This window comes from Vanellus vanellus (genome assembly GCF_965231255.1).
Source record: "Vanellus vanellus genome assembly, chromosome: 3".
Classification (NCBI taxonomy): Eukaryota; Metazoa; Chordata; class Aves; order Charadriiformes; family Charadriidae; genus Vanellus; species Vanellus vanellus.
The window spans coordinates 105,906,568-105,921,586 of NC_138907.1; the positions used below are offsets into that span (position 1 = coordinate 105,906,568).

Sequence of the window (15,019 nt, forward strand, 5' to 3'; positions counted from 1 at the left end):
AGTACTCATTAAATTGCTAGTGCTGATCTACCATGTAAAATCAGATAAACTATAATATATTCTCTCTGAACTTTGGCTTGCTAAATTCTAATTTATTCTGGGAAGGGACTATGTTTTTCACTGTTTTTTCATAGTCACTATCAAGAATAGCTTTCAGTTTTGATCTGAGGTACTAAGTAATTATTGTAGTAGATAGTATAGTCAAAACCTATTGTAGGATATGTTCACACATGAACAAATGAAATGTTTTTCTTATTTTTGTACTATCCCAATCCTTTGACCAAGAATTAGTCTTTACTTTTTCTTTGATCAAATTCCTTACTACTTGATCAAAGGATTCAGCAGAATACAGTCACTCAAAATTAACTGACAAAATACAATAAACAACATAATGTGCTTTTATATGCCCATAAGAAAATATAAATTACACATCTCAACCTTGCATTTGGTGAGTGATTCCAATAAAAGTAAACATGATTTTCACAAAGAAAATTACTTGAAAAATCACACAATGAGGTGTGATATATTCAGGAGGGAGTAAATAAACATCAGAAATAGACAGGGCTAGCATCATGACAGGGGAACTAGAAACAGAAGCTACTGCCCTTTACCCATAGATGTAGCAGGTCAGCGTGCCCTAATGTTTCTGGGATGGGACACTTGGATTTCCTGCACAGCAGTGTCAGCAGCAGAAGTACTTTCCTTATCATGTTTATAGCAGATACCTCTTGCCATTTGGCCCTGATGTCCATGGACTATGGGCTCCAGGAAGAAACACCCTGGAAGGCTTTTGAGTTCCCTCTTCTTGTCATGCTCTTCCTCATGTGCATCAGGTCTGTTTACCCCATAACACAATTCAGACTTTAAGAAAGGCTTCTATTTTATGCTTACTCATGTCCACAACATACAGAATAATGTCTCCAGAACCTGCTTTTATAACTCAAAATCATGGAATATACAAAAGATACTTCTCTTTGGAGAAAAAAAAAAAAAAAAAAAAGGCAGGGTGAGAAAGTCTGCCCTGCAATCTGAAAAGCTTAGCTCTGAGAGTCTGCAGACTGTTTTTCATCGCATTCATTCAACATTCACCTTCTGGGATAACACTGTTGCTTAGCATGTAAATTGGCTTAAAACTATCCTTATAGTTTTCAAACCTCCCCAAAGTACAGAAATATTGTCAATACCGGTTATATTTAATAGGTTTATGGTTACTAGGTTCCCAGCGATTTGATCCCACCACAGAATAGTCAATGTAGTAGCCGTACAAGTCCTCTTCGTGTTTTGGTTTATCCCATTGAACTACAACTGATGTTTTCGTATTCCTTGTGGCCACTACTTGACCAGGTGTAGATGGGGCAACTAAGAAAAAGAGAGAAAACATGTACTATTATGAAATAGATAAAAATAAAAGTACATTGAGGTAGATGCAACACTATGCTTTTATCATATTTAATCACTACAGCTATGACTTCTTATATTACCATGTTAATAATGTTGTGATATTTGTTTTAGTATATTTTTTTCACTTGCCTGGATACTTCTATACCTGTGTGTATAAATATATTTATTTTTCTATTTGCTTACTTAGAATAAACTTACTCTAAGCTATAAGTCTCCTTACATGTCTGATTTTATATAGATTTTCTGAGTGATTTACAGGAGAACATATTTTCAAATATCAGTGTGGATAATGGCATACAGATATGAAAATGTTCTCTCTCAAAAATTCTCTTTCAAATAAGAGGCTTATGTATAGCCCCTGTAGCACTACTGCATGAGTAAGAAATGTACATAAACTGTAAAGGTATAATATCATAAGAGTTATGAAATGCTACCTTCCAGTCAAATATTGACAATCCCAAATCAGAAAAGGACAGCTTTTCAGGACAACTTTAAGCACATGTTTGGATGCTAAGTGTTTAGCTAAACTTAGCTGGATGGATTTCATAGAAGCATAGAAATGGTGATTGGAAAGGATCTCTGGGGATCATCTAGTCCAACCTGTCACTGAGAGTGGGATTATTACCAACACTAAACTGGATTGTCAGTCACGATTTTGTCAAAGTCTTGAAAACTCCTAACAATGGAGATTTCACAGCTTCCTTGCACAGCTTCCTATTCCAGAACTGAACTTTTTCACTAAGAGCAAAATGTCCAAGCTGAGTCTTCTAAACTACAATTTGTGGCTGTTGCCTCTTTTTTTTGTCATCTGGCACCGCTGAGAACAGTTCAGCACCATCATCTTTCTAAGTCACTAGACTAAACAAGCCCAGCTATCCCCAGCTCCCTTCATAGATCAAAGCCTCTAGGCCCCTGGACATCTTGGTTGCCATCCAGTGGACTTCTCCAGTTTCTCTACACCCATGCCTCTGAACTAAGGGAGCCAGAACTGGAACCAATATTCTGGAATCAACCTTGGCAGCACAAAGCAGAAATGGATAAAGCTTCCTTCAGTCTGTTGACCACAGTTCTCCTGATGTAGCATAGTACACAGTTCACTTTACATTCAATGAAAGTTCACTGTTGGTTTATATTGATCTAAACACCCTGAATGTCCATAAACAGAATCAGAAACATCAAAATCTAAATAGAAAAAAAAAATCTTAGATAGTAAGGGTCAACACACAATCTGTACACTGTAAAGTATCTACCTGAGCTTTCATAACATAAGGAACTGAGGCAGTGTCTCAGCCTTTCATGATAGTTTAGGAGAAGCATCCAGCACTTGCCTATTGAAGCCATTTTAATTTCCTCAGATTGATATATTTCAGAGAACTACAAGCAGCATAAAACAAAAGAAAGGCAACATTTCTTTGATTTGGTCTTTCGATCTCAAAATACAAAAGAATACTTACACAGTATTGTACTTTATGCAGTAAGTCTGTAATACGAAATGGATTTACTTTGAGATAAAGGTATCTACATTTAGGAGTTTATGTGTAAGTGTCTACAAGCACACGTTCTTAAGCTGCCATTATAGTCAAAGGGCTTAATTCAGTTACTCAAACAAATTGATTTAGTGCCATTTTAGAGCATCTGAGACTTATTCATGGAGCTGGCAAATATGACTCAGGAGATAGTAAATACCTACAACCCTCTGAAATGGCAAACTGAAAACATTTCAAAAGGTACTATTTCTCTGTTTGGCCAATTAAACCAAGCATCTGATCAGTGGTTGGTAGAGTCCTGAAAATGGTTCATCTCACCCCAATGTAGACACTCCATAGCTGGGTGCCATGCAGCAATTTATGGCAATATCAGACAACTTACCCTTCAGGCTCTAATTGCCAGAGTGAGAGCAGAGACATCTAGGGCACCTGCAGATGCCTACATGGAAACACCTAAATTTAGATGTTAATCTCAAACTGCATACTCCTTTAACGCTCAATTCAATTGTATAATATTGGGTGTCATTTGGGATGGCCTAGGATACCCCATCTGTCCTCTAGCTTCTGCTCAAGAGAGAAAGCTACCCATAATTCGTGTGTAACATTTGCCAGCCCCATGAAGTTGTCTCAGCTACCCTCAGGAATGTCAAATGGTGCTATGTGCAGGCAACTAAACAGAGCCATGTGTGTGATGTATTTCAGCTCAGGTGGTAAACTCCATCTCTGAAAATACTCCTGCAGTTTCTCTTTAAAATAGAATCTTCTGCTTTCTGCTTTCAACTATAGCTATGATTTATTCAGAACATCTTGTGTTAACCCCTAAGGAATAGCCTATTTTCTGTAGTAAGTAAATAAATACTGTATTTTTCTTCCGTACCTTGGGGAATGTTGAATGGTTTAAATAATTTATGTGTATTAAAGAGACATCAAATCAAGAATTTATAAAAGCAAAAAATGTTTTTATGTCATCATGTATAGTTACAGATCAAGCTAAAGGTGATGGATTATATTTTTAAAAATTATAGTATACATTAAGAAGGCTGTATCTATCAACATATACTGAACTATGGTAATCAGATACTGCAAATATTTCTTATATTTCTAGCAAGTGTACTAGTAAGACATGTCCTTTTAAGGTGACAACTTTCAATACAGGGGGCTGTTATATGTGACATCTGCAAAACTGCAAGAACAAACCAAATATTTGAGCAACAAGATGAATGACCATTCCCTAAATTTTCCCATTTTTTTTTTAATGTGGCCCCAAGATAAACACTTCATATTCATTTCGAAAGTTAACACACTGACTATGTAAATGTGCCTTCCCCTATCCCTGAAATCTGCTCATCTGCATGCTACAGGAATTCTGCACCAGCAGTAATTTGCAACTTAGAATACTAAGAAAGAAATGAAAGGCTACCTTATCTAGCTAAAACTATAGGGAATTAGGTAGTATATAATTACCTGAGCCAGACAATATAATTATTTAAGTTAGCAATTAATGTGTATTATCCTATTTTTTGACAAGTCACATTAATAGAGCACTCTGAAGAATGAATAACTATAACTAAAATTACTTTACCTTTTTAACAATTATTGGTCTCAGCAAGGAGACTTGTGATGATTAGCAACATTTTGGAATGTTTCTAAAATTTAGCATCTTGGTCTCTTTTAAATCCTTCTCAGTATTGAACATAAATCGATTTGATTACTATTATTGTAATTATACTAATCTAATTATAATGAGAGTTGTCTACTCCATTTTGTAAAATATCAATCATATTTAATATTAACGCCTTACAATTAAATCCTTACCAATGGTATCTTGTGGTTGAATCGGTTCTGTGATTTCAGATGGATCACTGATGCCATGCTTGTTTGCTGACAAGACTCGGAAAACATATGATTTTCCTTCTGCAAGGTCAAACACTGCATAGCGAGGAGATTTTACTGCAACCTGTGCATTGACTCTTTGCCAGCTTCCACTGCCAACCATGGACTAAAAAATAAAAAGAAAAAGCTGCGAATCATTTCTGTGAACTGTCAAAAAATGAACATATTGCTGTATTGCAACCTGTCATGAATTTATTTAAGAGCTAAAGGAGAAGGATCATTCTCAAATGCCTCATTTTAACATATGCAAATTCTCATAGCTCATGCATTCAATTACTCTACAGAAAGCTCTGAATACCTCACTGTCTCCCTGCCTGTCTAGACTTCAATATATGTACACTTGTACATACAGCTAGCCTTCAGTTAGGGCCATGACTGTCAACTGTGATTGGTCCCGAAAGAATTACTCTCATGTCCTGCAAAACTCACTTGAACACCCGAAGGTTTGGTATAAAGCACGCAAATCCTAATCCAAATTCTGCCGAAGGATGATGTTACTTTCCTCATTGCCATAGGGGATATGAAGGGGGGTGTTACTTTCCTCATTGCTATATCTTTATGTATTCTGTTGAGTAAGGTCATGTCCCTAAAAGTGTTCATCAAACAAAATAATTACTTTTGAATATTCTCAGTGCAGCAGCTGAGCTAATCATCCTCACAATTGCAAATGGAAGACAGCCAGCAAACCAGCACTCTCAGAGAAGTCTGCTGTCCATTAGGTTCCACAGATAAACTGTTGACCCAACCCAAAAGTTAGTCATGGAGTCCATCAGCAATTTTAGTAAAACTCAAGCGCTCAGTAAATAGCTTAACTAAAATTTCCTTCAAGCACAGAAAGGTGCATACAAATTAAATGTTTATAAAATTTTGGAACAGAGAGTCTGTGAACAAAATCCAATAGACTGTGAATTTCCTAGAGGAGGAACAGTGCGTCATGAGTGCTTGGAAACTACCCTGTATATGTTGAGGCCAACTACAGACAAATCATAACAAGGTAAACAGCTGAAGCCCATCAAAACCTTTTTTATCTTTTACTGAACCCACCTAGTGTTCTCAGAAAGAAAAATAAAATAGATCCATTTTCTTCATAAGAAAAAGATGGAAAATATGCAATAAACAGTATTTTGACATGTATTTTCCTTTTTGCATGAAAAGCATTAATTGTTGTATTTCATTTTCACAGAGGAAAGAATCAACATCACATTTTATTTTGTAGTTTGATTTGATTTATCTGATTTTAAGGCAACATTGCTATGCAGCATGGAGAACAAACTCCCATTTTGTGTTTCTTGAAGTCTTTAAAAATTAATTTTTATTCTTCAGGACTAAGCTCTTTATTTGAAATAAATTAATTAGAAATTTTGCTTTCCTAACCTAACAGATGGTAATGAAAAACAAAAAACAAATATTCACCTATGAACTGACTGAAAGGCTATTCATATATATGTTATTTATAGGGAAAAAAATTAGATTCAGGTATTAATTAGTACAACAAACAATTATTTATCTAATAATAGCTTTTCAGTCCTCATTCTCACTTTCCCTTAGTAAGTTTGGCATTTAATTAAGACTTGTTTGTTCATCATTATCATTGCTCTATGCTGTTTCTGGGGCTATATATAGCTATTTCGGTAAAACATGCAGATACAGATATGTTCCAATTCATACTTAGAAAGAAATTCAGCTAACCAAGTGTAGGTGTCCACTCAATAGAAAACTACTTCTGAGATTTTTACCTGGGCTATTTCTGCATATTCTGGAAATAACTACGTATTTTCATGCCAAGAGCTGGTTCAAAATCCTTAAGTCAGTATGCTTGACATTTATAGGTAAGAGCGGATGTATACAACTGGGAATAATTACAAGGAAGACATGATATTGTATTGCATAGAAAGAAAACTAGATACTTATTTCCATGGAAATTTTCATTACTTTTCTTGAATGTGAAAGGCAGAGTGGGAGAAAACATGGACATGCTTGCTGGAAAATCTAAGTAGTGACTGGGCTTCACTTTACACCTATTGTTTCAACATCCAGCAGGTAATGGATGATAAAGGATGTAGAGATGGCTGTAAAGGGCTTTCAAATTGGAGATTTTGATGTGACTGAGAAGTAAAAGGCAAGATGGAGGCTGCAAAAAGAGAAGTGATGTAAACAGAATGATTGGCTGGGAAATGAACTTCGGAGGAATGTGCTGAACAGATGAGAAAAGCTAAAAAAAAAGAATGCATGATAAGGGCCTGAGAAAAGGCTGTCACAATATTCAAGATGTAAATTGAATGTGTGGCAGCTTTATGGATAGTTTTAGTGTTTGTGGATCATTAAGAGGGTGCATATGTTAGAGGCATAATTCATAAAAACTAAGTATAGCTTGGCATGTAAGAGTTTTAGAGGTCAGGCATGAAGCCAAATTTACCTATTGAAGTAATGGGGAAACTCTGACGCAAGGAGGAAGGATTATGACCTCTGGCTGTAATCCAACATACCTAATTTAGACACCTGGCTCAGGGACAGATATATCCACATTTTAGTAGCCTAGATAGGAGAAGAACAAACCTCCCCTACTGTGATGACTGAAGTCCCCTGTCAAGTCAAAGGGAAGAGGAAGGCAGCCATGAAGACTACCAGGGAGCACTGAACCCAAGACAGACATCTGCCTCTCTTGACCCTACAGGGAATAAATTGGAAATGTCAGGGTAGAGCAGAGGGTGCCATAAGCCTGCAAAAAGAAAAGTGAGCAGCAAATTTTGAGTCGTTGTTTATTCCTTGTTCTACCACAGGACTACCAGAAGATTCCCTTTAGTACGGTTAGACTGCAAACTTCCAGTCTTGTCTGTAGGACTACGAAATCTTAGGAAGTTTCTTTTTCATTAAACTGATACACATGTAGTTTGTTCTCATTTTAGACAGAAGTAAGCAAATAACACAGGGGCATCCTTTTCCCTGGACCTTGAATTTCAATGCTCATTAAATCATGTAATAAGACATTTGATTGTCCATGTTTCTCTAACATCCCATTACCAAATCCTGCAAGACCTCTGAAAGTGTTAGTTTTATTGTTCATTCTACAGTTCTAAAAATTAGTTGACTGTAATTGTACACAGCAATGAAATGCCTTACAGCTGAATGCCAGTGTACAGTACAGTACCTTCTCAATGAAATACGTCAGTGGCTCCCTGCCACGGGGAACAGGTGGATCCCAGCTGATTACAACATACGTTTTGCTGATTTCTGAAGCATGTACATTGGTGGGAGGGCCTGGAATCTGAATATCTCCTGGAAGAGTAATAAACGTAGCGAGTGTTAAACAGCAGATTAACCCCGGGGTCAGTAATTATGCTACAGCTCATCTTTCTGAACTCCCACCCTGCAGTGCAATGCTCAGCTATAGGGCTATGATATCATTTGTGCAGTTCACTTGCTCACTTCGATTAAATTTTAAGAAATAAAGTATCAATATTAAAAGCCAGTGATTTTCAGGAAAAGTTAAATATGCCCCTGAAAACCTGTGCATTTGTTACATTTTTTTTCTTTGATCACATTTGAATTACTTCTATCTACTGGGCAGAATACCTTGGAAAAAAACCTACTCACTATATGCAAACAAGAGATGTTTTATGATCAAAGGCAGAAGTCTAAAGTGTTATTACAAAAAAATTAGACCAGAAGAAGATATCTGGAAGGGAAGTAGAGTAAGGAGAAAAGCAGCTTAAAACAAAGTAGAAAGCAGAAAAGGAACCAGAACCTATTAGCAACATATCCTATAACATAATTGTGTTACCACCTGTATAGTCTAAAGCAGATCTAAAAACCGTGGATCAGAGACATAAAAATATGTCACCAGCCCTCTGGTGACTCCACCAGTTGGACTGGCCTGATCAGATCCCGCTGCACACTCACCCTGCAGGGTTACCAGGAATGAGAGGCAGAACCTGGGCCAGGCTGGAGGAAATCAGTATGGCCCTTTGTGGTCATTCTCACCCACTGCAGTGTGAGAAGGAGCTGGTTTCACTGTCTGAGGAATTACAATGGTGTAAAAGCACTAGATAGGAGAGGCTCAGACTTATGACGGACTGCTTCAGGCATAGCTACACAGCTCTGAAAAAGCTTCCTCTTGGTAATAGGTCAGAAATAGCAACCAGCAGATACCTCCAAATATTTTGCAATAGAAAAAGCAAAAAGTTGTGTTCTTTTAAGGTACATTTTGCCACTTCTCAGGCTAGCAAGGAGCATATATCCCCTAAATGCTTAGTATTTGACATTAAAAAAGAGAAAAATGTTTCACTAATAATCTCTAAATCATGGTAGTGATGTTTTAACAGTTTATAAACATCTGTAGAACCAACCAGGTTCAAAATATACACTGAAGTTGTTTCATCTTACACATTTCCCAATCAAAACCAGACTTTTTTTAAGCCAAACTGACATATTCAAAGAAAATTTATTTTCTCTCAATGCTCTCTATACTTGATTTCCTACAAATACACTTTTTCTTTAAGAAAGGCACATGGATCAACTGAGTTTAAGACAAAATTTTCAACATACAGTCAAGAAAATTACAACAATCCTTCACAGCATGATGCATAAAGTCAAACAGTTTCCAATTGGTTTCACATAACTAAATCTCAACATGTTTTCTTACATCCTCAAAAACCCCAAAGCTGACATAATTTGTAAAGATATGACAGTACAGCCTGCTCTTGCAGAATGGAAGGTCGTCCAGCGCTAAAAAGGAAATCCATTTGTGATCTATGAGATCAGTTTTTCAGAAATGGTCTCCAATCTTGCAGGTGAAAGTAATGATGGTATCTGGATATTCATACTCCTTTATTAAATGTGCACATTCATTTTGCAGATATCTGAATATCATTATGTTTATTCCAGCGTGGCCATTTAACACCTTTGATCATTCTCAGGCAATCCTGAGAGCAGGAGTACATTCTTTGAAGCCAAGCAAGTAAGACAAACATATTCTGAACCCACAATGTGATTCTGATCCTATAATACCCATATCAATTCCTTTAGGGTACCATTGTAAAAATAGAGAGACTTCATCTGTACTGCTCATACACTGGGGAAACCATTTAATGTCCAATCCTCCTTCAAACTACACCTGTTCTCAGGTGGTTTCTCTTTTACTGTTATTATTGGAGTTACAGCTTTATAACATTTGTGGAAGAGAGTAGACAGACTTTTTTTTTTTTTACTACTGAGCCATTATAGTTAACATTTTTGACAGTTTAAGTGAAAAGATCATTATCCAAGCCTAAAAAAAAGAAATCACCACATGTAGAAACAACCAAAGAAAGAAAATTCAGGCTTTATCTCAAAAGTTGGAAGTGATCTCTTCAGTTCTACTGAGGAAAAACAATATTTAGTGTAGAACCTTAGCCTTAAGAACAACCTCTCTATTCAGATAGGTACATTAATTACAGAATTGGGATGGACTGCATAAGTTTTATGAAAATGGGAACAACTTGCTCAGATCATCAAATTCAGTCTAAAAAAGTGATATTTAGCTCCCAGAAGGATAGGAGGAAGGGAAATATGGGCAATCAATGGCAATGTTCAGCTGTTTAAACTCAGCTTGGCACTAGCCAAAGCAAAAAGTTGCGGAGATGCTGTCAGCACATAATGAAAGTAGTGCTGTTGAGAGTATGATGTTCTGTCCTTTTAGACCTCATCTTTCACTTGTGTTCTCTCAGCCTTGAAAGCCAGAATATCTGTCATTATTTATTATTATAAAGAGTTTACTCACTAGGTGGATTTCTTTTCAAGCTATGTTTCTACTTATAATGCTAAATTCCTGGAATATGAACACATAGACTGAAATCATAGAAGTGTTACATACCTTCAAGGTCATCCTTACTGATCACAATCTTTCGCCCTTCATCCACATGGATAGCTGTTAATCAAAATATTCAATTAGTTTCTTGAACCAGTTTAATATATTTACAAATTTTGCAAATTCTTGTTTGTCACCTGTTCAAAAGCTCATATACCTCTATTTCTATAGCTCTCTTATTAAATCTTTCCCCAGATGGAGTCAACTCAAAGTCATATACACTGGTTCATTCACTTTCATGGGAAAACAGAGCATGACAAGACAGTATTATTTAAAGATGTGCTAAAAAGCAAGAATCATAGTCACAGTAGATGGATTCAATTATGTGGCAGATTAGTAAACAATTATACCATGAATTGGACTTTTGTAGGAATTAATCACAAAGCTAATGGACACACAGCATATTCAACTCAGATTTTACAGGCAACACTGCGGCGCTGCTTTGCAGTCTTCGTAATGAGGTTAATTCCCTTCTGAGTAAAAGGAGCATACAGAACAGAAGGTGTGCAAGTCAACGATACACAGAATCTGCACAGGGGTTTAGGACAAGGCTAAATCAATAAAACTACTCCCCAGAGCAAGCCAGCTTACTCTATTCGTAAAGAAGCTCTCATAAGGCTCCTTTGAAGTCTGCAGTGGCCTTGAGCACAAGACCAGCTTTCAGACAGAGCTTCTTTATTAGATTGACTTTTTCCATCTGCCAGAAAACTCATAATAGCAGAGGCTCTCCAACGTGTAACATGGGGCCTTTGTGCCAGTACTGGTGCTTCACTGAGAAAAAAAGTTATGGACAAATACAGCAGTCTGCGGGCCAGTGAATTCACATGACAATTTTTATTTTTTCTTTAACTAAACCAGATATATTCAACAGCTTTGTCAAAAGTTACTACTAGCAAATAAAGAGGTTTATGGGATCTGAGGGCCCATCTCCCAGTGGAAATGATCCAAGGCTCTAGGGCATATTAGCTCTTTTGAAAACATTGCTCCTTGTGACAATGAGTGTCTATATTTAAAGCTAAGCAAAACCAGCCATAATTGAGGTGGAATCCCCAGGTCCTACCAAATTTTCTGTATGGACCTTGCCATACCAACTACATCCCCCACCTTGAAATTAGTGAGATATTCAGTCAAAGGAAGAAATAAACTCTGCTCCTTAGGTTAAATAAGCAAACAGAATCTGAATAAAAATAAGATCAAATATTCAACATCTGTTTCAGCCTTGTATAACCTACTTTGTGTTCTCTCCAGGTCAACGGGGTCAAGAGCTGCAACTGGTTCAGAGGCTCGAGAAGGCCTGCTAATGCCAGCACTGTTCACTGCTCTCACACGGAATATGTAAGACCGTCCCTCATAAAGACCAGTCACGGGATACTTGCAGATTTTTACAGGAGCATCATTGCACTGGACCCAGTTTTCCAAACCTACTTCACATCTTGGAGTAGCAAAAGAGAAGATTTATCAGTATTATTCCACAATAAATATACACCATCCTACACACACCACCAGAATCACAGAAGTCATCCTCACCAAGTTGAGGAAGTAAACCATGCACCTCATTAATGAAAGTCACACATTTTATACACTCTTTCCTTTGATCAGACAACCAGTTTTCACCTTGCTCATATTTATTCATAATGCAATTGCAAAGGTCATTTTTCTTGCATGGTTTTTGGCCTTTTCAACTCTCTCTGCTTCCTTACATTTGATTCTCTTCCTTGTCACCTAAAGAACAAGTTATTCACTTTTATTTTTAACATGCATCTCCACAGAATATGCTAAAACTGCAACATTCACTGAGTCTTTTCCATCTTTTTCTTGTCATGTTTTTAAGCAAGCATCTTTGTGCTTTTCCCTCCAACAATGGTTGGGCCACAGAGTGTAGGAGTCATCAAGAAGCAGAATGACATCTTCATACTGGCTCCTTTGTGTGCACACATCTATTTTGTGTCCTACTACTATAAACTTTTGTGGAGAAGACTGCCTTTTGCCCAGACAGTACCAGGAGAAATAGGGCACAGTCAAGGGCTTCTTGTTGCTGCAGTAATCCAAGCAAAAAGTCAAAAGGCACAGCTGACTAGATTATACACAAATTAGGTGAAATACTCTCATGATCACTGCGCAAATTGGATATAAATGGTAGAGTCCGCAGGACTTAAGTTAATTTCTTCATACTGACTGCCATTCATAAGCCGACATTTTCCAGCAATTCCCAGACAGTTGTCTCTGAACTAGACCAAATTATGGGGTAGCAAATAGCAATGAGCTGCAAATGTTGCTTTTAAGTGCAGAGTAGTATACGTTATGAAATCATTTCAGTAATGTCTTTGCTGACTGACAGTTTCAGACACTAAGTGTCAGATGTTCTGCTCTGGCTACAAGGGGCAAGCATGAACTTCAGGCAAAATAGCGTTTAGATCCCCTGACCCTGGGCTGCCTGCACTGAGCTGAATGCCCAGCAAAGTCCAAAGCAGACTGGAGCAGAGAGGATTGCCATTGTGATTTAAACTACCAGCTCATGCTGGTAGGAGCCCATGCCTTGAGGTCCTGGTGTATCACAGTTAAGACAGAAATATAAAGATAATGCATTAATTCCAAGATTTCAGCCTTTGCTGTATACAAATTAAGGAGACTAAATCTAATTCAAGATGCCCATGGATTCTGGCTTCTGTAAATTAAAAATTGCCAGGGCTCATTCTCTGATTTGGCCACATCAATACTATCGAACATTTTTAGTGTCTGATAAAGTGTGGCTGCCTGCAAATGATTACTGGGAACGGCCCCCGGCCCTTGCTAACTCCCAGACTGTGCCCAGAATTGCCTGGGAAGGTACTAGATCATCAGGGCTAAAAGTTTGCCAGCGAATAATCTGGTAATTTAAGACAGTAGGCAACTGAGCTCCAGTGCCTAGGGTCTGTAAAAATATATCTAAAGAACCCACATATTGCAGGATATAATGTTTGGGTTTTTTTCTTCAGTATATACATGGTTTTGGCAATGAACAAAATTAAATAAATCCTAATGTTTACATACTTGTCAACAAAATAGCCAATGACTGGACTCTCACTGGTTGTGTTTGGTGGTTTCCAGGTAACAATAACATAGTCTCTGTTAGCATCTTGGCATTTAACATCCATTGGTGCCCCTGGTGCTCCCGCGATCAATGCATCAGCATCTGGACCACAAATAAAAATAAGTCACTTTTGACCCTGACTCCTCGGAAATGTACCACAAAGACAAAAGGGAAGATTTCCAGTTCACTGTGCTGTTTGTTTATATGAATGGGAGCCCAAAGGTTTCATTACATAGTAATTCACTGCACTAATGAATCAGGCCCATAATGTCTACATCTCCACACAAATAAAAATGCTCAGGGATATCTTGGGGGGCAGAAAATTAGTTTAGGCATCAAATACCCATTACTTTTCACAAGAATTAAAAGCCCAACTACCCCATATGTTTTTGACGCTCTTTCGCACTGAAAGCCGTAGCTCAGTGGGTTACTGACCAGACCAAGGTACTCAGTAAAGAAGTAGTTTCCTCGTGTTTGAGGAAAATAAATCTCTTAAGTAATAAAAAATTTTCAGAGTCCTGGTATATTCTAAGGCTACTTTTTATTTAAAGTCTTATAATACCAACACGCGTAAGTAATCAATGTTCCACCATTAAAATACCCTACTGCAGCTTCATTTTGAGAGGTGCTGACTGATGTGGACCCACAACTCCTAATGAAGTCTCCTAGCAGGTAAATTTATCTCCCTTCAAAGAAAGGTTTCTATAACACAAAAAACGTCCTGTAGAGAGTCTAAATTTATAAAGTCTAATCGCAATCACTTGTGAGGTGGCTGGTGCTCAGTGTCAGATCACAGTCTACATGAAAAAAGGCAAGAGGAAGGCCAACTAGAGACTCCAGGGGACATAGCTGAAGTCCAGGGTCCTGTGCATGCAAAGGGGTCAGACATAGTATAAAATGGACAATAGAGGTACCTAAAAGTGACCCACCACTACAATAAAAACTTCTAGGAAAGCTATTATACATTAGTGGGCCTTTTTCACCTGGGTACTTTCTTTCTTAGAAGGTAATTGGGAAATAGAAAGCTGTAGCAAAATTGTTTCAATGAGATCAAGGTGGCAGAGTGGCTCATTCAGGACATGTTGCAAAGCTGATGAAGCTGTTGCACTAGTCCTATGAGGAAGATAGAACTCAGCCCCCTGCAAAAAGCACTCATGTCCCTCCACCCCACACAAACTGTCTGGACAACACTTCTGCAAGACATATATATTCCAATACATTTCCAAAAAGAACAAGTTTTAATATCACAGCTCCATTGGCTTCAATGGGACTGCTCCAGTTTGCCACCATCAAGGATGCTGTCCAAGGTATTTAAGAGAGTAA

At 37.5% G+C, this 15,019-nt stretch overlaps 1 protein-coding gene across 1 annotated transcript in view; it reads right to left on the reverse strand.

The window, feature by feature from the left end:
• Nucleotides 1-15,019, reverse strand: part of MYOM2 (myomesin 2) — an 80,370-nt gene that overhangs the window by 37,516 nt on the left and 27,835 nt on the right. Inside the window, exons 12-17 of the mRNA XM_082481805.1 lie at nucleotides 13,657-13,798; nucleotides 11,859-12,058; nucleotides 10,633-10,686; nucleotides 7,930-8,057; nucleotides 4,704-4,887; nucleotides 1,185-1,359 (exon numbers count right to left, since the gene is read on the reverse strand). Coding sequence (XP_082337931.1) covers nucleotides 1,185-1,359; nucleotides 4,704-4,887; nucleotides 7,930-8,057; nucleotides 10,633-10,686; nucleotides 11,859-12,058; nucleotides 13,657-13,798 — 883 coding nt within the window. The remainder of the gene's footprint in view (nucleotides 1-1,184; nucleotides 1,360-4,703; nucleotides 4,888-7,929; nucleotides 8,058-10,632; nucleotides 10,687-11,858; nucleotides 12,059-13,656; nucleotides 13,799-15,019) is intronic.